At 45.9% G+C, this 26,002-nt stretch overlaps 1 protein-coding gene and 1 pseudogene across 5 annotated transcripts in view; both read left to right on the forward strand.

The window, feature by feature from the left end:
• Window positions 1–2,201, forward strand: part of LOC121571377 (tektin-2) — a 28,477-nt gene extending 26,276 nt beyond the window's left edge. For 4 of the 5 annotated variants that reach the window (XM_041882794.1, XM_041882795.1, XM_041882791.2 and 1 more), the window contains 3 exons: window positions 1,181–1,324; window positions 1,512–1,591; window positions 1,674–2,201. In XM_041882794.1, coding sequence (XP_041738728.1) covers window positions 1,181–1,324; window positions 1,512–1,591; window positions 1,674–1,926 — 477 coding nt within the window. In that variant the 3' untranslated portion in view covers window positions 1,927–2,201. The remainder of the gene's footprint in view (window positions 1–1,180; window positions 1,325–1,511; window positions 1,592–1,673) is intronic. The other variant, XM_041882792.2, reaches the window with a different exon arrangement.
• A 16,248-nt stretch (window positions 2,202–18,449) lies between these two features.
• Window positions 18,450–19,315, forward strand: LOC121572465 (annotated as a pseudogene).
• Window positions 19,316–26,002: the final 6,687 nt, after the last annotated feature.

Here is a 26,002-nt window from a genome sequence, read left to right on the forward strand (position 1 = left end):
AGACTATGTTTGGAATATTTAATTCTCGCACAGAATAGGTCAACTTTTGTACTATGGGGGATAGTAAATTGATGTAGGCTAGTGCCTTTGCTATTTGTTGGGCCTACTCATCTTTTTGGCTGACGAAAAGTAAATGTGGACAGTTATTCCAATATCTTCAATATACACCTCGGAATTGGATAAGGACGCGTGCAGTTGCGTCCCCGATGTGTCTGTCTTCACTTGTAGCCTGTGAGAAAGACCCGATCACGTGACTGTGAGCCATGTGAGTGAGAGGTGCTTCGGAGCACGCAGCCGGGAGAAGGGAATTATAATGATTATATTCAGCCCAAGGGCACAACGGCCACTGGCCACAAAAGGCATGGATTTTTTTAGGGGGCATTATGGCCACTCAAAGGGGATGCCGCCGGGAAATTCAAGGCATTATCAAGTGCTTGTCAAATTTGAATGAGAGACTGATGAAGTGTGTGTACAGCCCGCGCAAAAAAAACAAAGCAGAGCTCATGCCTTTCATGCAACTTTTTTCAAATAATCATTAAGAGACACATCATGCAGCCTTAGAATGTATTAAACATCAAAACATATAGCCCAACATTTGTATCGCAACTAAAGTTACATAAATAACTCTAAATTAAGCATATAGGAGTACCTGTTTCTTTGTTAACCGCTCAACACAGAATAACCGCATGTGCGCACTCCCTCAAATGGTTTGGAGAAAATATCCTTTCTATTTTATTCAGCTATGTTCAATTGTATTCTTCATACTATAAAATAATATAAAATAATGCCACTGAATTCTAAGCAAATCTTGTCTGCTAAATGAACTAGCCATATGGCTTAGCCAGATCAGGGCCTAACATAAGGACAACTCAAGAGTATGCTATTCGGTTCTTCTGAAATAGACTACATTTTCTTCATATCATGTTTCTGTCTAAAATAAATAATGGATTTATTGTGATGGTGTAGGCTATATTACATGGATTTTAAAATGTAGATGTTCCAAAGGTCTGCATCAGTGGCTTGTAGGCTATGTGTGGAAGCCAGGAGATGTTAATTAACGGTCAATTAACGGTCAATTACGTGAGACCGGCAGTTATTTGCTTGACAATCACCGGCTGACAAAATTTCATGACCGCCACAGCCCTAGCCAGGATCATATGGATGTCTGTTTGTTTGTCAGACCCAGGATGAGATCTCAGATATGGAGAGGGACATCCGTAGTCTAGAGGACGATCTTCAGGCTACGATGGCCCCACTGAAGCTGGTCCACACCCGGCTGGAGAACAGGACCAAGAGGCCTGGAGTGGATCTCTGTAGGGACGAGGTAAGCTACACCTGGACGGGCACTGGCCCATTTAGAGATACTGTCATATTCAATAGGTTTTGTGGTCGTGTAAATGTGTTTATTTCCTACTGTACTGTAAAACAATTGTAAGAATTAACTGGAATTTTGTATTGGAGAGGTCAACAGGTTAAAACGGGACCTTATCAGCTTGTTGTGTTTGACCCAGGTTCAGTATGGGCTTGTGAATGAAGCAAATCAGCTGGAAGCCACCATTCTGGCTCTGAAACAGAAACTGGCCCAGGCTCAGTGAGTAATCTCTTTCTGAATGTACTCAGACAACTATTGATTCTTATGAACAAAATGGGAATGATCCATCCCATGCCAATAGCATGTCCCATGTCTATCTTCCTCCTTTCCCCTCCTCTTCCTCTTCCTCCCCCAGGCACTCCCTCCAGGCCCTCCAGCTGCACCAGGCCCATATGGGGGAGGATCTGTCCCGTAAGCAGGACGCCCTCTCACTGGAGCAGCGCAGCCTGGAGACCCGCGGCCGGCTCACCTCCGCCCCCTTGACTGACGTGTCCTCTGGCGCCGTGGTCCCCCTCACCAACTCCAGCAGGAGACACAACCTGGAGCTGGCCTAGGCTCACCACATCATCACACTCACACTCATTCAAACACACAACCTAACGGTTCTCTGACCGTAACCGTATTTCACTCAATTTATTAACCATACCATAAATATCCACATTCGCATCTCAATTGTGTCTATGTTTATCTTTTAGGCCCCCTGTGTTTTCTGTGCGTTTTACAGCGGTCAAAGTCTTACACCTATCTTCTTCTGTATGTTCCATAATGTGTCAATTGAACGTTGTGTATCAAAAAAGATTGGCATCGTATTAAAGCTGAAATATGTACATTTTTGGGTGACCCGACCAGTTTCACATAGAAATGTGAGTTATAGATCTGTCATTCTCATTGAAAGCAAATCTAAGAAGCGGTAGATCTGTTCTATGTGCCTTATTTCTATGCTTCCCGTTCTAAAGTTTTGTTTTTGTGTCTTACATTCGGTTTTGTACACCAGCTTCAAAACAGGTGAAAATACTATATTTTTGGTTATTGAAAATATATTTTACAGCGGTTTAGATGGTACAATGATTCTCTACACTATACTTGCTTGTTTTGTCACATAAACTGAAATTAGGCGAACTATTAGAAGTTTAGCAACCAGGAAATGACGAAGCGAGTTCTGCATAGTTCATCTTTAAGTAACCTTTTCAGTGTAAGTAATTCTCCTAAGAGTTCATTCAGGTCAAATATATCATCAACATTTGTAAAGATATTGATATCAATAGAATGGGACAGGTTGCCCTATGTAGTTTCTCAGGGAGGAAGATTGCATCTCTGAAAGTGATTCCGTTTAACAAACATGTCTAATTTGCACATGTATTAAGAAATCAGCTAGCTTGCCTACTGATATTGCTAGGGGTCTGTTACCTGATTTATTGTGTGCGTTTACGTGAGAAGTCAGAGTATGCAGACTGTGTTGTATGCATATGCCCCAAGAGACGGCAACCTTATCAGGGTCCAGAGCCAGCTCTGTCTTGACTCTTGGTCAGCCAGCCCAAAAGGATTATTGTGTGTTCAGTTCATGGTGACTAAAATAAATATATGCAAAAAGGAAACAAAATGGCCATCAAACTCCAGCAGCCTCACGGCTCTGCAAGCTGCCACACCCTCTGATTGCCCACACCTGTGCACAATCAAGACTTCCTGGTACAGCCAGGATGGAGTGCCACCTGGTGATGGAGTGTGGAAGTGGTAGTGTAGGATCTAATTGTGCTCCTAAGAACTAAACTACCTAACCTATTCCATAACAATACCACTTCCACACTCCATCACAGTTAGTGAAAAACATACGTCAATCCAACCCGATTGTGGTAAGAGATATGGAAACAATGGTTAACATTGAGAGATTTATTCACCTCTGAATCAACAGATCCCTTGTGTATGTGTGTGTATCTTTGATACTCACTCCCGTTGATTATAACCTTTTGATTCTAGATTTTAGCTTTATTATGATTCATTATAATGATGTAGTTAATAGAAGTATAACCTTTATTATGATTTATTATAATGATGTAATTTGATAGAACCTCCTATTGATAGAAACTTAAATCTAATGCTTGCATAAAAATGTAATGATTATTATCACACAAGGGATAAGAGGATGGAATGTGATGGACATTTTTATGTTTGTGCTTTTCTATAAAATAATTTCTGTGTTCATGCAAGTGACTGTACGCCCAGACCATTGTTTTGATATCTCAGTTTCAAGGTCTCAGCTTAGAGAAGAAGCCTCGTGAGGTATTGGTCTGTCACATGCATGACCCACTATTGGTCGGTCACATGAATGAAGCAAAAGTTAATTATGAATTAATTATGAATAAGTGAAATCATGCAAAATGACTTGTCTGAAGTATAGAGCTAGTGCACTACTTCTGATCAGATCATGGGCTCTGGTCAAAATCTGTGAACTACAGTGCATTCGGAAAGTATTCAGACCCCTTCTCCTTTTCCACATTTTGTTACGTTACAGCCTTATTCTAAAATTGATTAAATCGTTTTTTTTCCTCATCAATCTACACACAATACCCCATAATGACAAAGCGAAAACAGGTTTTTATACGTTTTTGCAAATGTATTAAATATAAAAAAACAGCTTATTTACATAAGTATACAGACCCTTTGCTATGAGACTCGAAATTGAGCTCAGGTGCATCCTGTTTCCATTGATCATCCTTGAGATGTTTCTACAACTTGACTGGAGTCCACCTGTGGTCAATTCAATTGATTGGACATGATTTGGAAAGGCACACACCCATAGTTGACAGTGCATGTCAGAGCAAAAACCAAGCCATGAGGTCGAAGGAATTGTCCATAGAGCTCCGATACAGGATTGTGTCAAGGCACAGATCTGGGGAAGGGTACCAAAAAATGTCTGCAGCATTGAAGGTCCCCAAGAACACAGTGCTGTATATCATTCTTAAATGGAAATAGTTTGGAACCACCAAGACTCTTCCTAGAGCTGTCCACCCGGCCAAACTGAACAATCGGGGGAGAAGGGCCTTGGTCAGGGAGGTGACCAAGAACCCATTGGTCACTCTGACAGAGCTCCAGAGTTCCTCTGTGGAGATAGGAGAACCTTCCAGAAGGACAACCATCTCTGCAGGACTCCATCAATCAGGCCTTTATGGTAGAGTGGCCAGACGGAAGCCACTCCTCAGTAAAAGGCACATGACAACCCACTTGGAGTTTGCCAAAAGGCACCTAAAGGACTCTCAGACCATGAGAAACAAGATTCTCTGGTCTGATGAAACAAAGATTGAACTCTTTAACCTGAATGCCAAGCGTCACATCTGGAGGAAACCTGGCACCATCCCAACGGTGAAGCATGGCGGTGGCAGCATCATGCTGTTGGGATGTTTTTCAGCGGCAGGGACTGGTAGACTAGTCAGGATTGAGTGAAAGATGAACAGAGCAAAGTACAGAGAGATAATTGATGAAAACCTGCCCCAGAGAGCTCAGGACCTCAGACTGGGGTGAAGGTTCACCTTCCAACAGGACAACGACCCTAAGCACACAGCCAAGACAACGCAGGAGTGGCTTCGGGACAAGGCTCTGAATGTCCTTGAGTGGCCCAGCCAGAGGCCGGACTTGAACCCGATCGAACATCTCTGGAGAGACCTGAAAATAAATAGCTGTGCAGCGATGCTCCTCATCCAACCTGACAGAGCTTGAGAGGATCTGCAGAGAATAATGGGAGAAACTCCCCAAATACGGGTGTGCCAAGCTTGTAGAGTCATATGCAAGAAGACTCGAAGCTGTAATCGCTGTCAAAGGCACTTCAACAAAGTACTGAGTAAAGGGTCTGAATACTTATGTAAATGTAATATTATAGTGTTTTATTATTAATAGATTTGCAAAAATGTCTAAAAACCTGTTATTACTTTGTCATTATGGGGTATTGTGTGTAGATGGATGAGGGGGAAAAAATGATTTAATCAATTTTAGAATAAGGATGTAACATAACAAAATGTGGAACAAGTCAAGGGTTCTGAATACTTTCAGAATGAACTGTATATAGGGAATAGGGTGCCATTTGGGATGCAACCCAAAAGAGCTTGTTTTGATCCAGAGTCCTGGGCATGGTGGTTATTAGGCTGTTACTTTTGTCTCATACTAGGAGGTAGCTTGATAAAAACAAGATAATCACGCACTGCCTGTCGTAATGTCTCCAAATGTGTTTGTGTCAGATGGTATATTTTAAAGAGGAGGAAGGAGACAGATCTTTCTCAAAATCTTTTTTTCATAATATTTCTGGTGCAGCCACAAGTGCTGTGCAGAACATAGAACATGTTTTTTCATATATATATCTGTAGAAATAAGAAGCCTTTTTGTCACCCTTTTTTAAATTAAACATTCTCTTCAGTCAATAAAGAAAGAGTCAAGTGGCAGAAGTTCTAGATTTACATAAACTACTACCAGTCAAAAGTTTGGAAACACCTACTTATTCAAGGCTTTCTCTTAATTGTTCAATTTTTTTACATTGTAGAATAATAGTGAAGACATCAAAACTATGAAATAACACATTTGGAATCATGTAGTAACCAAAGCAGTGTTCATTCCGATCTCCTCTGCATTATTGTAACCATCTGCTGCAGCCTGTCAACTATGCCTCTGCCTATCCTTGTCCTCTCCTCTCCGCACAGGCTACACAAACGCCTCACACCGCGTGGCTGCTGCCTCTCTAACCTGGTGGTCCCTGCACGCACGACCCACGTGGAGTTCCAGGTCTCAGGCAGCCTCTGGAACTGCTGTTCTGCTGCCAACAAGGCAGAGTTCATCTCAGCCTATGCTACCCTCCAGTCCCTCGACTTCTTGGCGCTGACGGAAACATGGATTACCACTGAAAACACTGCTACTCCTGCTGCTCTCTCCTCGTCTGACCATGTGTTCTCGCATACCCCGAGAGCATCTGGTCAGCGGGGTGGTGGCACAGGAATCCTCATCTCTCCCAAGTGGACATTCTCAATTTTTCCCCTGACCCATCTGTAATGCGCCGTCGAAACCTTTGCTCTCTCTCTCCCGCTACTCTCTCCTCTTCCATCCTATCATCTCTTCCCTCTGCTCAATCCTTCTCCCTCCAATCTCCTGATTCTGCCTCCTCAACCCTCCTCTCCTCCCTTTCTGCATCCTTTGACTCTCTATGTCCCCTATCCTCCCGGCCGGCTCGGTCCTCCCCTCCAGCTCCGTGGCTTGATGACTCATTGCGAGCTCACAGAACAGAGCTCCGGGCAGCTGAGCGGAAATGGAAGAAAACTAGACTCCCTCGGACCTGGCATATTTTCACTCCCTCCCTCTCTACATTTTCTTCATCTGTTTCTGCTGCTAAGGCCACTTTCTACCACTCTAAATTCCAAGCATCTGCCTCTAACCCTAGGAAGCTCTTTGCCACATTCTCCTCCCTGCTGAATCCCCCCTCCTCCCTCTCTGTGGATGACTTCGTCAACCATTTTGAAAAGAAGGTTGACGACATCCGATCCTCGTTTGTTAAGTCAAATGACACTGCTGGTCCTGCTCACACTGCCCTACCCTATGCTTTGACTTCTTTCTCCCCTCTCTCTCCAGATAAAATCTTGCGACTTGTGACGGCAGGCCGCCCAACAACCTGCCCGCTTGACCCTATCCCCTCCTCTCTTCTCCAGACCATCTCCAGTGACCTTCTCCCTTACCTCACCTCGCTGATCAACTCATCCTTGACCGCTGGCTATGTCCCTTCCGTCTTCAAGAGAGCGAGAGTTGCACCCCTTCTCAAAAAACCAACACTCGATCCCTCTGATGTCAACAACTACAGACCAGTATCCCTTCTTTCTTTTCTCTCCAAAACTATTGAGCGTGCCGTCTTTAGCCAACTCTCTTGCTATCTCTCTCAGAATGACCTTCTTGATCCAAACCAGTCAGGTTTCAAGACTGGTCATTCAACTAAGACTGCTCTTCTCTGTGTCACAGAGGCTCTCTGCACTGCTAAAGCTAACTCTCTCTCCTCTGCTCTTGTCCTTCTAGACCTGTCTGCTGCCTTTGATACTGTGAACCATCAGATCCTCCTCTCCACCCTCTCCGAGCTGGGCATCTCCGGTGTGGCTCACTCTTGGATTGCGTCCTACCTGACCGGTCGCTCCTACCAAGTGGCGTGGCGAGAAGCTGTCTCCGCACCACGTGCTCTCACCACTGGTGTCCCCCAGGGCTCAGTTCTAGGCCCTCTCCTATTCTCGCTATACCCCAAGTCACTTGGCTCTGTCATATCCTCACATGGCCTCTCCTATCATTGCTACGCTGACGACACACAACTAATCTTCTCCTTTCCCCCTTCTGATAACCAGGTGGCGAATCGCATCTCTGCATGTCTGGCAGACATATCAGCATGGATGACGGATCACCACCTCAAGCTGAACCTTGGCAAGACGGAGCTGCTCTTCCTCCCGGGGAAGGACTGCCTGTTCCATGATCTCGCCATCACGGTTGACAACTCCGTTGTGTCCTCCTCCCAGAGTGCGAAGAGCCTTGGCGTGACCCTGAACAACACCCTGTCGTTCTCCGCTAACATCAAGGCGGTGACCCGATCCTGTAGGTTCATGCTCTACAACATTCGGAGAGTACGACCCTGCCTTACACAGGAAGCGGCACAGGTCCTAATCCAGGCACTTGTCATCTCCCGTCTGGATTACTGCAACTCGCTGTTGGCTGGGCTCCCTGGCTGTGCCATTAAACCCCTACAACTCATCCAGAATGCCGCAGCCCGTCTGGTGTTCAACCTTCCCAAGTTCTCTCACGTCACCCCGCTCCTCCGCACACTCCACTGGCTTCCAGTTGAAGCTCGCATCTGCTACAAGACCATGGTGCTTGCCTACGGAGCTGTGAGGGGAACGGCACCTCCGTACCTTCAGGCTCTGATCAGTCCCTACACCCAAACGAGGGCACTGCGTTCATCCACCTCGGGCCTGCTGGCTCCCCTACCTCTGCGGAAGCATAGTTCCCACTCAGCCCAGTCAAAACTGTTCGCTGCTCTGGCACCCCAATGGTGGAACAAGCTCCCTCACGACGCCAGGACAGCGGAGTCACTCACCACCTTCCGGAGACATTTGAAACCCCACCTCTTTAAGGAATACCTGGGATAGGATAAAGTAATCCTTCTACCCCCCAAAAAAAAAAAAAAAAAAACATTGTAAAGTGGTTATCCCACTGGCTATAAGGTGAATGCACCTATTTGTAAGTCGCTCTGGATAAGAGCTTCTGCTAAATGACGTAAATGTAAACAAATCAAAATATATTTTTTTATTTGAGATTCTTCAAATAGCCACCCTTTGCCTTGACGACAGCTTTGCACACTCTTGGCATTCTCTCAACCAGCTTCATGAGGTAGTCACCTGGAATGCATTTCAATTAACATGTGTGCCTTCTTAAAAGTTAATTTGTGGAATTTCTTTCCTTCTTAATGTATTTGAGCCAATCAGTTGTGTTGTAACAAGGGGGGGGGGGGGTTATACAGAAGATAGCCCTATTTGGTAAAAGACCAAGTCCATATTATGGCAAGAACAGCTCAAATAAGAAAAGCGAAACGATAGTCCATCATTACTTTGAGACATGAAGGTCAGTCAATATGGAACATTTCAAGAACTTTGAAAGTTTCTTCAAGTGCAGTCGCAAAAAAAAAAAAAAGTTCAACTCACAGACACATCAACATCAACTGTTCAACTGGCCGTGTGGTGCCAGGACAACAAACCCCCCACCCTCCCTCCCCCCTCCCTCTTTTAAGCTGCTGCTACTCTGTTTATTATCTATGCATAGTCAAATAACTCTACCTACATGTACATATTACCTCAAATACCTTGACTAACCGGTGTCCCTGCACATTGACTCGGTACCGGTACCCCCTGTATATAGCCTCGCTATTGTTATTTTTACCGCTGCTCTTTAATTATTTGTTACTTTTATTTGGTATTATTTGATATTGTATTTTTGTGTGATTTTTTTTTTGGTATTCTTTCTCAAAACTGCATTGTTGGTTAAGGGCTTGTACAGTGGGGAGAACAAGTATTTGATACACTGCCGATTTCACAGGTTTTCCTACTTACAAAGCATGTAGAGGTCTGTAATTTTTATCATAGGTACACTTCAACTGTGAGAGATGGAATCTAAAACAAAAATCCAGAAAATCACATTGTATGATTTTAAGTAATTAATTTGCAATTTATTGCATGACATAAGTATTTGATCACCTACCAACCAGTAAGAATTCCGGCTCTCACAGACCTGTTAGTTTTTCTTTAAGAAGCCCTCCTGCTCTCCACTCATTACCTGTATTAACTGCACCTGTTTGAACTCGTTACCTGTATAAAAGACACCTGTCCACACACTCAATTAAACAGACTCCAACCTCTCCACAATGGCCAAGACCAGAGAGCTGTGTAAGGACATCAGGAATAAAATTGTAGACCTGCACAAGGCTGGGATGGGCTACAGGACAATAGGCAAGCAGCTTGGTGAGAAGGCAACAACTGTTGGCGCAATTATTAGAAAATGGAAGAAGTTCAAGATGACAGTCAATCACCCTCGGTCTGGGGCTCCATGCAAGATCTCACCTCGTGGGGCATCAATGATCATGAGGAAGGTGAGGGATCAGCCCAGAACTACACGGCAGGACCTGGTCAATGACCTGAAGAGAGCTGGGACCACAGTCTCAAAGAAAACCATTAGTAACACACTACGCCGTCATGGATTAAAATCAGCGCACGCAAGGTCCCCCTGCTCAAGCCAGCACATGTCCAGGCCCGTCTGAAGTTTGCCAATGACCATCTGGATGATCCAGAGGAGGAATGGGAGAAGGTCATGTGGTCTGATGAGACAAAAATAGAGCTTTTTGGTCTAAACTCCACTCGCCGTGTTTGGAGGAAGAAGAAGGATGAGTACAGCCCCAAGAACACCATCCCAACCGTGAAGCATGGAGGTGGAAACATCATTCTTTGGGGATGCTTTTCTGCAAAGGGGGCAGGACGACTGAACCGTATTGAGGGGAGGATGGATGGGGCCATGTATCATGAGATCTTGGCCAACAACCTCCTTCCCTCAGTAAGAACATTGAAGATGGGTCGTGGCTGGGTCTTCCAGCATGACAACGACCCGAAACACACAGCCAGGGCAACTAAGGAGTGGCTCCGTAAGAAGTATCTCAAGGTCCTGGAGTGGCCTAGCCAGTCTCCAGACCTGAACCCAATAGAAAATCTTTGGAGGGAGCTGAAATCTGTATTGCCCAGTGACAGCCCCGAAACCTGAAGGATCTGGAGAAGGTCTGTATGGAGGAGTGGGCCAAAATCCCTGCTGCAGTGTGTGCAACCCTGGTCAAGACCTACAGGAAATGTATGATCTCTGTAATTGCAAACAAAGGTTTCTGTACCAAATATTAAGTTCTGCTTTTCTGATGTATCAAATACTTATGGCATGCAATAAAATGCTAATTAATTACTTAAAAATCATACAATGTGATTTTCTGGATTTTTGTTTTAGATTCCGTCTCTCACAGGTGAAGTGTACCTATGATAAAAATTACAGACCTCTACATGGTTTGTAAGTAGGAAAACCTGCAAAATCAGCAGTGTATCAAATACTTGTTCTCCCCACTGTAAGTAAGCATTTCACTGTAAGGTCTACACCTGTTGTATTCGCCGCATTTGACAAATACAATTTGATTTGATTTGTTCAGAGGGGACTGTGTGAATCAGGCCTTCATGGTCGAATTGCTGCAAAGAAACCACTACTAAAGGACACCAATAAGAAGAAGAGACTTGGTTGGGCCAAGAGACACGAGCAATGAACATTACACCGGTGGAAATGTCCAAATTTGAGATTTTTGGTTCCAACCGCGTGTCTTTGTGAGACGTGGTGTGGGTGAACGGATGATCTCTGCATATGTATTTCCCACCGTAAAGCATGGAGGAGATGTTATTGTGTAGGGTGCTTTGCTGGTGACACTGTCTGTGATTAATTTAGAATTCAAGGCACATTTAACCAGCATGGCTACCACAGCATTCTGCAACGATACGCCATCCCATCTGGTTTGGGCTTAGTGGGACTATCATTTGTTTTTCAACAGGACAATGTCCCAAAACACCTCCAGGTTGTGTAAGGGCTATTTTACCAAGAAGGAGAGTGATGGAGTGCTGCATCAGATGACCTGGCCTCCACAATCCCCCGACCTCAACCAAAATGAGATGGTTTGGGATGAGTTGGACCGCAGAGTGAAGGAAAAGCAGCCAACAAGTGCTCAGCATATGTGGGAACTCCTTCAAGACTGTTGGAAAAGCATTCCAGGTGAAGCTCATTGAGAGAATGCCAAGAGTGTGCAAAGCTGTTATCAAGGCAATGGGTGGCTATTTGAAGAATCTCAAATATAAAATCTATTTTGATTTGTTTAACACTTTTTTGGTTACTACATGATTCCATATGTGTTATTTCATAGTTTTGATGTCTTCACTATTATTCTACAATGTAGAAAATAGTAAAAATAAAGAAAAATCCTTGAATGAGTAGGTGTGTCCAAACTTGTAGCGTCAAGTGTGCCAAGCTTGACGCTACAAGCTTGGCACACCTGTGTTTGGGGAGTTTCTCCCATTCCTCTCTGTAGATCCTCTCAAGCTCTGTCAGGTTGGATGGGGAGCGTTGCGGGACAGCTATTTTCAGGTTTCTCAAGAGAAGTTAGATCGGGTTCAAATCCGGGCTCTGGTTGAGCCACTCAAGGACATTCAGAGACTTGTCCCGAAGCCACTCCTGTGTTGTCTTGGCTGTGTGCTTAGGTTCGTTGTCCTGTTGGAAGGTGAACCTTCGCCCCAGTCTGAGGTCCTGAGCCCTCTGGAGCAGATTTTCATCAAAGATCTCTCTGTACTTTGCTCCGTTCATCTTTGCCTCGATCCTGACTAGTCTCACAGTCCCTGCCACTGGAAAAACATCTCCCCAGCCTGATGCTGCCACCACCATGCTTCACCGTAGGGATGGTGGCAGGTTTCTTCCAGACGTGACGCTTGGCATTTAGGCCAAAGATTTCAATCTTGGTTTCATCAGACCAGAAAATCTTGTTTCTCATGGTCTGAGAGTCTTTAGGTGCCTTTTGGCAAACTCCAAGCAGGCTGTCATGTGCCTTTTACTTTCGTCTGGCCACTCTACCATAAAAGGCCTGATTGGTGGAGTTCTTCAGAGATGGCTGTCCTTCTGGAAAGTTCTGTCAGAGTGACCATCGGGTTCTTGATCACCTCCCTGACCAAGGCCCTTATCCCCCGATTGTTCAGTTTGGCCAGGCGGACAGCTCTAGGAAGAGTCTTGGTGGTTCCAAACTTCTTCCATTTAAGAATGATGGAGGCCACTGTGTTCTTGGGGACCTTCAATGCTGCAGAATTGTGGTACCTTTCCCCAGATCTGTGCCTCGACACAATCCTGTTCCAAATCATGTCCAATTAATTGAATTACCACAGGTGGACTCCGATGAAGTTGTAGAAACATCTCAAGGATGATCAATGGAAAAAGGATGCACCTGAACTTAATTTCGAGTCTCATAGCAAAGGGTCTGAATACTTATGTAAATAAGGTATTTCTGTTTTTTTTTAATACATTTGCAAAAAATTATAAAATCCTGTTTTCACTTTGTCATTATGGGGTATTGTGTGTAGATTGCTGAGAAAAAATATATATTTAATCCATTTCAGAATAAGGCTGTAACGTAACAAAATGTGGAAAAAGTCAAGGGGTCTGAATACTTTCCGAAGGCACTGTATCTGTACACACACATCGCACAATTAACAGATCATATTGCACACTGCACAGATCACTGCACAGGTGAAGATGGTTTTGTTTTTAAGTAACATGGACTTCCTCTCCTCTCTAGCACACCTGTGTGTGTGTCTGTGTCTGTGTCTGTGTGTCACTGTGTCAGTGATGTAGAAACCAAACCAACAGCAATGTTACATATCATTCTTCTTTGCGTTTCATTGAATAAAGGCTAATTTAAATACCAATTCAGAGATTAAAGCTACCTCAAATTGACAAATAAAACGTAAAGGCAGGTTTCCCAGACATATATTAAGCTTAGTCCTGGACTCTGAGATTCTCCATTGACCTTGCTTTTTAGTCCAGAGCTAGGCTTTTATCTGTGTCTAGGAAACTGTCCCATAGTGATCTTACACATGGAGTAATACATGTAATAAATGTAGATAAGGATAGCTGTTTTTTCAGGTTACTCTTGTTGAACAAAGCTGCACACTGAGGGGGATAATTGTTTTTTTTAATGATGGAACTCACAAGAGTCATCCTTTATTTTCTTAAATATCACTCATATCAGCCATCCTCTTCTCATTTGCACACACAACCATCCAACCTCTCTCTAATCTTCTCTCTCTCCCATGAAGACTAATTTACATCACTTACACACCCATGCGCACACATAAAAACAATCCAGGTTGTTTTCCCACTGCTATAAAGCATAGAGAATCTCCCTTGTGACACAAAGTAGTCACCTAACCCTTAAGCCTTACTACCATGCTCCCATGCAATGACCATCATCCATATCACTTTATGACTTTACTGCCTGACCCTCAAGTTCATTTAGAGTGGCCGTGCTGTGGCTGGATGGGCATGCACTTCCTGACAAGCCCAATTACTCTGAATCATTTCACTAAAGGGCTCAGATGCTGCCTGGCTGTCGTCTCCGATCTTGGGGGCCATTAAGACACACTGGTGCCTCCTAAATGCTTGAATGGACACCTTCCCTTATCTGTCTACCTGTCATGCTGCACCCCGCCCCTTCGTGCCCACACACATATTCATACGCCAGTATCACCCCACTTCTGCTCTCTATACTACTGTCACCAAAGAGTTGACTCTGCCTCCCTGCTCTCGCTCAGTGCCAAGCCTGTGTGTGGAGGAGATAGGGATTTGCTCAAGAGTGATGTGCTCGCATGGTGGGAAACTGTCCTATTGATGTGCGTTGACTTCACAAGAGGAATGCTGTCCACACATGGAAGCTAGAGGACTGATGAACAGGAGAGGACTGTTATCACGCATAGAGTATTTACCGAAGGTGCTTTGGAATTTGTTTTCAACTGAGTCGCTTCATACTTTTAACATCCATTACGTCTGTCACAGGTCAGGTGTGTTTTTTCTACTCATCTCAAATGATTTTACTTGCAGAAGTGGAGAGTTGCAGAACCAAGACTTCAGAAGTTGCTTCTGATGCAGTGTCTCCTATGCTCCTAAACTACTGAGCAGGAGGTGTGAGCTGAAGCGATGCAAGTGCCCACCAAGGACTGTGTCTCCCTGACGGTCTACTCCTTCACATTCCTGCTGGGCCTCCCCTCCAACCTGCTGGTGCTTTTCATGTACATCCGCTAGGCACGCAAGCGGGGTGACACACCCATCGTGCTATACGCCCTCAACCTGTGCCTGGCTAACCTGGCACTGGTCTGGCAGCCCATCAAGGCCCTGGAGACTATCCTCCAGGACTGGGCTCTTCCGTCGCCCCTCTGTCCCATTTGTGCTAGAGAATGCAGGGTGCGCGTAATAACGGAGTGCCCTGCCGTAAGGGTGGTGTGCGCCCAGATCAGCAGGCGGTCACGGACACTGGTGGGTACATACACGGAGGGGCGTTAGCAGGTGCTGGGTCTTCCTGAGCCGCCAGGCGGATGTCATTGTCCGCATCCCAAACGGCAGGTGCAACGATTTGAGACGGGGGCAGGATAGGACCCCCCAGATCCTTCCTCTCTCCGATATGGTGCGTCCTGGAGAGTGTGTCTGCTTTCACATTCTGGGATCCTGTGCGGTAGGACAGAATGAATTGAAAGCGAGTAAGAAATTGGGCCCACCTGGCTTGACGAGAGTTCATCTGTTTCGCTGCCCGTATGTGCTCCAAATTCCGGTGGTCAGTAAGAATCCAGAATGGATGGACTGCACCCTCCAGCCAGTGTCTCCATTCCTCCAGAGCGAGGACCACCGCCAACAGCTCCCTGTCTCCAACTCCATAGTTCCTCTCTGCGGGGGTAAGCTTTTTAGAGAAAAAGGCACAGGGATACATTTTCTCTGCCTTACCGTGCCGATGCGTCCACCTCCAGGATGAAAGGACAAGATGGATCTGGGTGTTTTAGGATGGGCGCTGTGGTGAACCTCTCCTTCAGCCTCTTGAAGCCAGCTTCTGAGGCCCACCCTTAAGGAGAGAGGTGAGCGGAGCGGCTATGGAGCTGAAGGACCTGATGAAACGCCGGTAGAAATTGGCGAAGCCCAGGAAGCTCTGTAGGCCCTTGATGGTGGTGGGCACTGGGCACTGGCCATGACCTGACGTCGTCCGTCTTCGCTCTTTCCATGAACACCCCCTGAGGACTGATCCTGTATCCCAGGAAGGAGATTACCTGTTGGTAGAATTCGCATTTCGTGTTCCCGGTGGCGGAGTAGGACAGCTCTGACGTCCCTAACGTGCTCCTCAAACGTAGCCGAGTAGATCAGGATATCGTCGATGTACACCACCACCTGTCTGCTCAGCATGTCTCAGAACACGTAATTGACGAAGGACTGGAACACAGAAGGTGCGTTGGCGAGGCCGTAGGGCATGACGCAGTATTCATAGTGGCCTGAGGTAGTGCTGAATGCCGTCTAACACTCGTCTCCTTCCCGGATTCGGATCAGGCTGTAGGCACTCCTCAGGTCCAACTTGGTAAAGTACCGGGCCCCTCGTAGCTGCTCGATGGCCGACGGAACCAGAGGGAGGGGGTACCGGTACTTGGTGGTGACTGTGTTCAGCCCCCTGTAGTCAATGCACGGCCTCAGTCCTCCGTCTTTTTTGGCCACGAAGAAGAAGCTGGCGGAGGCAGGAGAGGTAGAGTGTCTGATGAACCCCTGTTTCAGGGTCTCCGCCACATACTTCTCCATGGCCTCAGTCTCCGCCATGGAAAGGGGGTAAATGGGACTCTTCTGGGGGTGTTGTTCTCCAGCAGGTCAATGGTGCGGTCCCAGGGCCTGTGAGGAGGGAGACACTTAGCCTTTGATGAAGAGAAGACATCGGAGAGATCTGCATACTCACGTGGAATGTTGGGCAACAATGGTTTTGTGATAGGAGATGACGTAACACTCACGGAGCGGCTACGGGAGTCATACCTCCTAGATTGGGAGCCACCAAGAGATCTGTGGTGGTGTAGGGGGGTGCTGCCCACCTCCATGGGTGAGGACTTGGAGGCAGGGCGGCTTCCATAGCTCAGATGGGGTGAGCGTCGAGGCTCCGGGAGGTGTTGGGAATGCTGTCTGTCTCTCAACATGTCGTCAAGACGGATGAACGTGGCGATGAGGGTATCAAGGTCCATCTCGTCGTCCCGACATGCGAGTTCCTTCTTGATGTCCTCCCGTAAGCCTCTCCTGAAGGCCGTGCATAGAGCACGCTCATTCCAGCCAGAAGACGGCGCCACCGTGCGAAAGCTCAGAGCGTACTCGGACGCGGGCCCCTCTCCCTGTTGTAGCTGGAGGAGGCGATCACCCCTGTCCTTTCCCTCCGTAGGATGATCAAACACCGCCCTGAACCGAGCGAGGAAGGTGGAGTAGGGAAGCGCCACGGCCTCACCTCCTTCCCAGACTGTCGTGGCCCAATCCAGCGCCTTTCATTTAAGTATCGAAATCACCAGCGCTATCCTGGCTTGGTCAGATGGATATGCCCCAGGCTGACGCGCCAGATAAAGTGAAACCTGTAGCATGAAGCTGCTACATTTAGTAGTTTTACCGTCATAGCGCTCCGGTTGGACGAGGGTTCCCTCAGAAGTGGATGATAGTACGGGAACAGGTGGATTGGGTGCACTCGCCGCTCCCTGAGGTGGAACCGGAGCGCTGGGCAGATTATGCAGAGTTTGGAGCACTTCCTGCATGGCGGCGTTCAACTGGGCAAGCTGCTGCTGCTGCTGCTGCTGGTCGAGGCACTGGGAAACTCCTGCTGCATCCATTTTCGTGAGTGGTGTGTAATTCTGTGACGAGTACTGAGTATATGAAGAGGCAGGACGCAGACGCAGAAATTAACTTAACAATGAGAATGAGAATAACAAAGAGCGCGTAAACGACACGACGCTAACAATTACACACAACAATGAACAAACAGTCCAGGGCTATATAGTGGTGGTGATGAGATGATGAGGTGCAGGTGCGCTGGAGGTGATTAGGGTGCGTTGGGTTTCCATTCCTGTGTTTGCCGAGGTGGTGTGCTCAGACCGGTGGCTCAGTAGACCGGTGAATCAGAGTGCCGGAGGGGAGCAACGGGAGGAGACATGACAGTGCCAGGCACACCGGTTTTAGTTTGTCAAGAACTGCAACGCTGCTGGGTTTTTCATGCTCAACAGTATCCCGTGTGTATCAAGAATGGTCCACCACCCAAAGGACATCCAGCCAACTTGACAAAACTGTGGGAAGCATTGGAGTCAACATGGGCCAGCATCTCTGTGGAACACTTTCGACACCTTCTAGAGTCCATGCCCCAACGAATTGAGGCTGTTCTGAGAGTAAAAGGAGGTGCAACTAAATTTTAGGAAGGAGTTCATAATGATTTGTACACTCAGTTACGTACCCCCCTATAAAAACTGTAAATACAAAATAAAATTCAGCATGAATAGCATATATTCACTCTTACTATATACAGTATATTGTTAACATTCTGAGTGAATTCTGAATTTATGCATCAATCCAATCTCTACTAATGATTTTACTTATTAAGAGCACAGGTGATACATTTACATTAACTAAAGTTTTCATAAAAAGTCCTCAAGTTGAGGCTTATATTTTTATACAGGTGAACAATCAAACACAAAAGCAGACAAAAATATGGCTGACGAGTAGTGTTTCCTACTGAAATGCTGACAGATAATGTCTGAAAGTTAGTTTCTCATGGGACATCACATGGTATATTGTTATGGGACATCTTTTTGGTAACACATTGCGGCAACAGTCCCAAAAGAGATGTTACACATTCCAACACACCCTTTACTCTTTCCAGTGGTGTTGAGAGTCTCCGAGTGTCTGTAACTGATGGAGTAGGCTAATCGCCATGCCAATCACTCATCTGTTGCTGTCCGTTTACATTGTCACCTTCCTGATTGGGGTACCTGCCAACATCCTGGCATTATGCACCTTTTGCCAAAAAGTGTGCCACAAACCTGCCCCATTGACATCCTGCAACTCAACTTGACCATCTTCGACCTCATCTTCCTGCCCTTCAAGATGAAGGAGGCTGCTGATGACATAAACTGGAACCTCCTCTTCTTCCTGTGTCCAGTCACTGGTTTCCTGTTCTACTCCACCATCTACAACAGCACCCTCCTCCAGACCGCAGAGTGTGGAGCGCTACCTTGATGTGGCCTTCCCTATTAGATACACCCTGTGTCACAGGCCGCGCTATGCTGTGGTGGTCAGCATCATATGTTGAATGGTGTCCTCACTGAACCTCAGCATCGTTTACATTGTGCCATACTCCCAGTGGATGGGACCGTAATGGACAATCCCCCGACAACGTGTTACCTGAACATCACCCAAGACCAGCTCAGCATCCTTCTCCCAGTGCGTCTGGAGCTATTCCTGGTCCTCTTCTGCACCCCCTTCCTGGTCTGCCCCTTCTGCTATGTCAACTTCATCCGCATCCTGTCTCAGCTGCCCAACATCGAGCGGTGGAGGTGAATGCGGGCCATCAGGCTGGCACTGGGCACCCTGTTGGTGTTTGCCCTCTGCTTTGGGCCCTACAACGTATTCCATGTGGTGGGGTTCGTTTGGAAAGACAGCGAGAGTTGGAGGGATGTACCATTGCTCTCCAGTACCATCAATGCCTGCCTGGACCCCATCATCTTCTACTTCTCTGCGGCTGTCAGAAGCATGCTCAGTCACAGCTTCAGGAGCTTCACTGCTGCCCCCCATTGGTAGCCTCCAAGACTGATAAATACAGAGAAACATGCCCCCCTTCAGAGTGTTTATGTTACAAGCAGTTATGTATGAAGGTTTACATATGTTTTTAGTGCAATTATGTATTCTGTATATTATATGTATTAGGTGTATTCTGTTATGTTATGTAACTCTTGGCAAAGTTTGCAAAGATAATTCATGTTATCAAAGTTCCTACCTATGATCAATTACGTTCCCAAAAGGTGTGCCACAATTATAGTATAACCATTACCCATGCCTCCACGAACCACTGTATGTACAGATCGATTATATTTAATAAAAAAGCATGAATAAATCGATCACCCTTATTACTTAAATTGTGCTCTAACCAGTAGCCTACATCCAATAAAAAATATACTTGTTTTATGGGGCTTGGAAGAAATATATTAGAACCAGAAGCTGTAAGAGCCCAGAGGTGGGTGTGAAAGATAATAAGTTAATACAAATTCGAATCAAATCAAATCAAATTGTATTGGTCACATGCGCCGAATACAACAGGTGCAGACATTACAGTGAAATGCTTACTTACAGCCCTTAACCAACAGTGCATTTATTTTTATATAAAAATAAAACAACAACAAAAAAAGTGTTGAGAAAAAAAAGAGCAGAAGTAAAATAAAATAACAGTAGGGAGGCTACAGGGGGGTACCGGTGCAGAGTCAATGTGCGGGGGCACCGGCTAGTTGAGGTAGTTGAAGTAATATGTACATGTGGGTAGAGTTAAAGTGACTATGCATAAATAATTAACAGAGTAGCAGCAGCGTAAAAAGGATGGGGTGGGGGGGCAGTGCAGTTGTTGAGAAGTCTTTTGGACCTAGACTTGGCACTCCGGTACCGCTTGCAGTGCGGTAGCAGAGAGAACAGTCTATGACTAGGGTGGCTGGAGTCTTTGACAATTTTGAGGGCCTTCCTCTGACACCGCCTGGTATAGAGGTCCTGGATGGCAGGAAGCTTGGCCCCAGTGATGACCTGGGCCGTACGCACTACCCTCTGTAGTGCCTTGCGGTCGGAGGCCAAGCAGTTGCCATACCAGGCGGTGATGCAACCAGTCAGGATGCTCTCGATGGTGCAGCTGTAGAATTTTTTGAGGACCTGAGGACCCATGCCAAATCTTTTCAGTCTCCTGAGGGGGAATAGGCTTTGTCGTGCCCTCTTCACGACTGTCTTGGTGTGTTTGGACCATGATAGTTCGTTGGTGATGTGGACACCAAGGAACTTGAAGCTCTCAACCTGTTCCACTACAGCCCCGTCGATGAGAATGGGGGCGTGCTCAGTCCTCTTTTTTTTCCTGTAGTCCACAATCATCTCCTTTTGTCTTGGTCACGTTGAGGGAGAGGTTGTTGTCCTGGCACCACACGGCCAGGTCTCTGACCTCCTCCCTATAGGCTGTCTCATCGTTGTCGGTGATCAGGCCTACCGCTGTTGTGTCGTCGGCAAACTTAATGATGGTGTTGGAGTTGTGCCTGGCCATGCAGTCATGGGTGAACAGAGAGTACAGGAGGGGACTGAGCATGCACCCGAGGGGCCCCCGTGTTGAGGATCAGTGTGGCAGATGTGTTGTTACCTACCCTTACCACCTGGGGGCGGCCCGTCAGGAAGTCCAGGATCCAGTTGCAGAGGGAGGTGTTTAGTCCCAGGATCCTTAGCTTAGTGATGAGCTTAGAGGGCACTATGGTGTTGAATGCTGAGCTGTAGTCAATGAATAGCATTCTCACGTAGGTGTTCCTCTTGTCCAGGTGGGAAAGGGCAGTGTGGAGTGCAATAGAGATTGCATCATCTGTGGATCTGTTGGGGCGGTATGCAAATTGGAGTGGGTCTGGGGTTTCTGGGATAATGCTGTTGATGTGAGCCATGACCAGCCTTTCAAAGCACTTCATGGCTACAGACGTCAGTGCTACGGGTCGGTAGTCATTTAGGCAGGTTATCTTAGAGTCCTTGGGCACGGAGACTATGGTGGTCTGCTTGAAACATGTTGGTATTACAGACTCAGTCAGGGACATGTTGAAAATGTCAGTGAAGACACTTGCCAGTTGGTCAGCACATGCTCGGAGTACACGTCCTGGTAATCTGTCTGGCCCTGCGGCCTTGTGAATGTTGACCTGCTTAAAAGTCTTACTCACATCGGCTACGGAGAGCGTGATCACATAGTCATCCGGAACAGCTGGTGCTCTCATGCATGCTTCAGTGTTGCTTGCCTCGAAGCGAGCATAGAAGTGGTTTAGCTCGTCTGGTAGGCTTGTGTCACTGGGCAGCTCCCGGCTGTGCTTCCCTTTGTAGTCTGTAATAGTTTTCAAGCCCTGCCACATCCGACGAGCGTCAGAGCCAGTGTAGTACGATTCAATCTTAGTCCTGTATTGACTCTTTGCCTGTTTGATGGTTCGTCGGAGGGCATAGCAGGATTTCTTATAAGCGTCCGGGTTAGAGTCCCGTTCCTTGAAAGCGGCAGCTCTACCCTTTAGCTCAGTGCGGATGTTTCCTGTAATCCATGGCTTCTGGTTGGGGTATGTACGTACGGTAAGGACTGTTTTGACATCCATTCAGCAATAATGAGCTCCCTTTCCTAGATGTAATCCACACAAATAGACAACTGCACTCCTACAGTGGGGATAAAAGGATTTAGTCAGCCACCAATTGTGCAAGTTCTCCCACTTAAAAAGATGAGAGAGGCCTGTAATTGTCATCATAGGTACACGTCAACTATGACAGACAAAATGAGGGGAAAAAATCCAGAAAATCACATTGTAGGATTTTTTATGAATTTATTTGCAAATTATGGTGGAAAATAAGTATTGGTCAATAACAAAAGTTTCTCAATACTTTGTTATATACCCTTTGTTGGCAATGACACAGGTCAAATGTTTTCTGTAAGTCTTCACAAGGTTTTCACACACTGTTGCTGGTATTTTGGCCCATTCCTCCATGCAGATCTCCTCTAGAGCAGTGATGTTTTGGGGCTGTCGCTGGACAACACAGACTTTCAACTCCCTCCAAAGATTTTCTATGGGGTTGAGATCTGGAGACTGGCTAGGCCACTCCAGGACCTTGAAATGCTTCTTACGAAGCCACTCCTTCGTTGCCCGGGGGGTGTGTTTGGGATCATTGTCATGGCCTCCTGAGTGGCGCAGTGGTCTAAGGCACTGCATCGCAGTGCTAACTGTGCCACTAGAGATCCTGGTTCGAATCCAGGCTCTGTCGCCGCCGGCCGCGACCGGGAGACTCATGGGCGGCGCACAATTGGCCCAGCGTCGTCCAGGGTAGGGGAGGGAATGGTCGGCAGGGATGTAGCTCAGTTGATAGAGCATGGCGTTTGCAACGCCAGGGTTGTGGGTTCGTTTCCCACGGGGTCCAGTATAAAAAAAATATGTATTCACTAACTGTAAGTCGCTCTGGATAAGAGCGTCTGCTAAATGACTAAAATGTAATGTAAAATGTCATGCTGAAAGACCCAGCCACGTTTCATCTTCAATGCCCTTGCTGATGGAAGGAGGTTTTCACTCAAAATCTCACGATACATGGCCCCATTCATTCTTTCCTTTACACGGATCAGTCTTCCTGGTCCCTTTGCAGAAAAACAGCCCCAAAGCATGATGTTTCCACCCCCCATGCTTCACAGTAGGTATGGTGTTCTTTGGATGCAACTCAGCATTCTTTGTCCTCCAAACACGACGAAGTTGAGTCTTTACCAAAAAGTTATATTTTGGTTTCATCTGACCATATGACATTCTCCCAATCCTCTTCCGGATCATCCAAATGCACTCTAGCAAACTTCAGACGGGCCTGGACATGTACTGGCTTAAGCAGGGGGACACGTCTGGCACTGCAGGATTTGAGTCCCTGGCGGCGTAGTGTGTTACTGATGGTAGGCTTTGTTACTTTGGTCCCAGCTCTCTGCAGGTCATTCACTAGGTCCCCCCGTGTGGTTCTGGGATTTTTGCTCACCGTTCTTGTGATCATTTTGACCCCACGGGGTGAGATCTTGCGTGGAGCCTTTGACAGCTCTTTGGTCTTGGCCATAGTGGAGTTTGAAGTGTGACTGTTTGAGGTTGTGGACAGGTGTATTTTATACTGATAACAAGTTCAAACAGGTGCCATTAATACAGGTAACGAGTGGAGGACAGAGGAGCCTCTTAAAGAAGAAGTTACAGGTCTGTGAGAGCCAGAAATCTTGCTTGTTTGTAGGTGACCAAATACTTATTTTCCACCATCATTTGCAAATAAATTCATTAAAAATCCTACAATGTGATTTTCTGGATTTCTTTTTCTCAATTTGTCTGTCATAGTTGACGTGTACCTATGATGAAAATTACAGGCCTCTCTCATCTTTTTAAGTGGGAGAACTTGCACAATTGGTGGCTGACTAAATACTTTTTTTCCCCACTGTATGTGCTGGTCTAGATAAATACAGATAACTGCTCTTTATAGAGTCCTGTGTATTCAGTGAACTATGTATGTTGGTTATTAGTTTACCAATTGTACACTCAGTAACATTATAGATACAATGGGATTGAATTCAGTTGGGAGAGAAATTAGTGCCTTGTTTGACGCAGCAGATTGGCAATTAGGGCTGACCCCATTTAGTCAGTCGACTGGTCAATTGTTTGGTCGATAGGCTGTTGGTCGGCAGATAATTTTTTGGTTGAGCGGTTGCAAATGTATATATTTTTCATGGCACACGAGACACCTGTCTGTTTCATGCCTGTCTCAGTAGACGAATCCATTGCGGAGGCCGCGGGGTTGGCACAGTCCATCACACTAAGACATACAGTGCCTTCAGAAAGTATTCACACCCCTTGACTTTTTCCAAATTTTGTGACTGGCCTACATACAATACACCATAATGTGAAAGAAGAATTATGTTTTTCGAAACTTTTACATATTAATTAAAAATTGAAAGCTGAAATACTTTGAGTCAATAAGTATTCAACCCCTTTATTATGGTAGCCTAAATAAGTTCAGGAGTAAATATGTGCTTAACCTCTACGGGATCAGTGTCCCGTCTACGGGACGGTTGAGCTAACGTGCGCTAATGTGATTAGCAAGACTGAGGTAAGTAACAGCAAACTTTCCAGGACATAGACATGTCTTATATGGGCAGAAACCTTAAATTCTTGTTAATCTAACTGCACTGTCCAATTTACAGTAGCTATTACAGTAATAAAAAATACCATGCTATTGTTTGAGGAGAGTGCACAACAACAAAAAACGTATCACGGCAACTGGTTTGATACATTCACCTCTGAAGGTAAATAATGTACTTACATTCAGTAATCTTGCTCTGATTTGTCATCCTAAGGGTCCCAGAGATAAAATGTAGCATAGTTTTGTTTGATAAAATCCATTTTGATATTCAAATGTAGGAACTGGGTTCTACAGTTTGAAGCCCTGCTGTCTCTGGCTCCACACCCACCCCGCCCGGCCATCTAGATGTGTCAAAGTTAGTGTATAAGCTAATGATCCATCATGTATGACATTCCTGGGACTGTGTAAACTTACATTTTGTATTACCGTATAATTTTTGTATGTTCTCTATAGTTATGTACTTGAAAATGTATCAAATCAAATCAAATGTTATTTGTCACATACACGTGCTTAGCGGGTGTAGCGAAATGCTTGTGCTTCTAGCTCTGACAGTGCAGTAATATCTAACAAGTAATAGCTAACAATTTCACAACATACAGTGAGGGAAAAAAGTATTTGATCCCCTGCTGATTTTGTATGTTTGCCCACTGACAAAGAAATGATCAGTCTATAATTTTAATGGTAGGTTTATTTGAACAGTGAGAGACAGAATAACAACAACAGAAATCCAGAAAAACGCATGTCAAAAATGTTATAAATTGATTTGCATTTTAATGAGGGAAATTAGTATTTGACCCCCTCTCAATCAGAAAGATTTCTGGCTCCCAGGTGTCTTTTATACAGGTAACGAGCTGAGATTAGGAGCACACTCTTAAAGGGAGTGCTCCTAATCTCAGTTTGTTACCTGTATAAAAAGACACCTGTCCACAGAAGCAATCAATCAATCAGATTCCAAACTCTCCACCATGGCCAAGACCAAAGAGCTCTCCAAGGATGTCAGGGACAAGATTGTAGACCTACACAAAGCTGGAATGGGCTACAAGACCATCGCCAAGCAGCTTGGTGAGAAGGTGACAACAGTTGGTGCGATTATTCGCAAATGGAAGAAACACAAAAGAACTGTCAATCTCCCTCGGCCTGGGGCTCCATGCAAGATCTCACCTCGTGGAGTTGCAATGATCATGAGAACGGTGAGGAATCATCCCAGAACTACACGGGAGGATCTTGTCAATGATCTCAAGGCAGCTGGGACCATAGTCACCAAGAAAATAATTGGTAACACACTACGCCGTGAAGGACTGAAATCCTTCAGCGCCGGCAACTTCCCCCTGCTCACGAAAGCACATATACAGGCCAGTCTGAAGTTTGCCAATGAACATCTGAATGATTCAGAGGAGAACTGGGTGAAAGTGTTGTGGTCAGATGAGACCAAAATCGAGCTCTTTGGCATCAACTCAACTCGCCGTGTTTGGAGGAGGAGGAATGCTGCCTATGACCCCAAGAACACCATCCCCACCGTCAAACATGGAGGTGGAAACATTATGCTTTGGGGGTGTTTTTCTGCTAAGGGGACAGGACAACTTCACTGCA

Source organism: Coregonus clupeaformis, chromosome 8, assembly GCF_020615455.1.
Source record: "Coregonus clupeaformis isolate EN_2021a chromosome 8, ASM2061545v1, whole genome shotgun sequence".
NCBI classification, from domain to species: domain Eukaryota; kingdom Metazoa; phylum Chordata; class Actinopteri; order Salmoniformes; family Salmonidae; genus Coregonus; species Coregonus clupeaformis.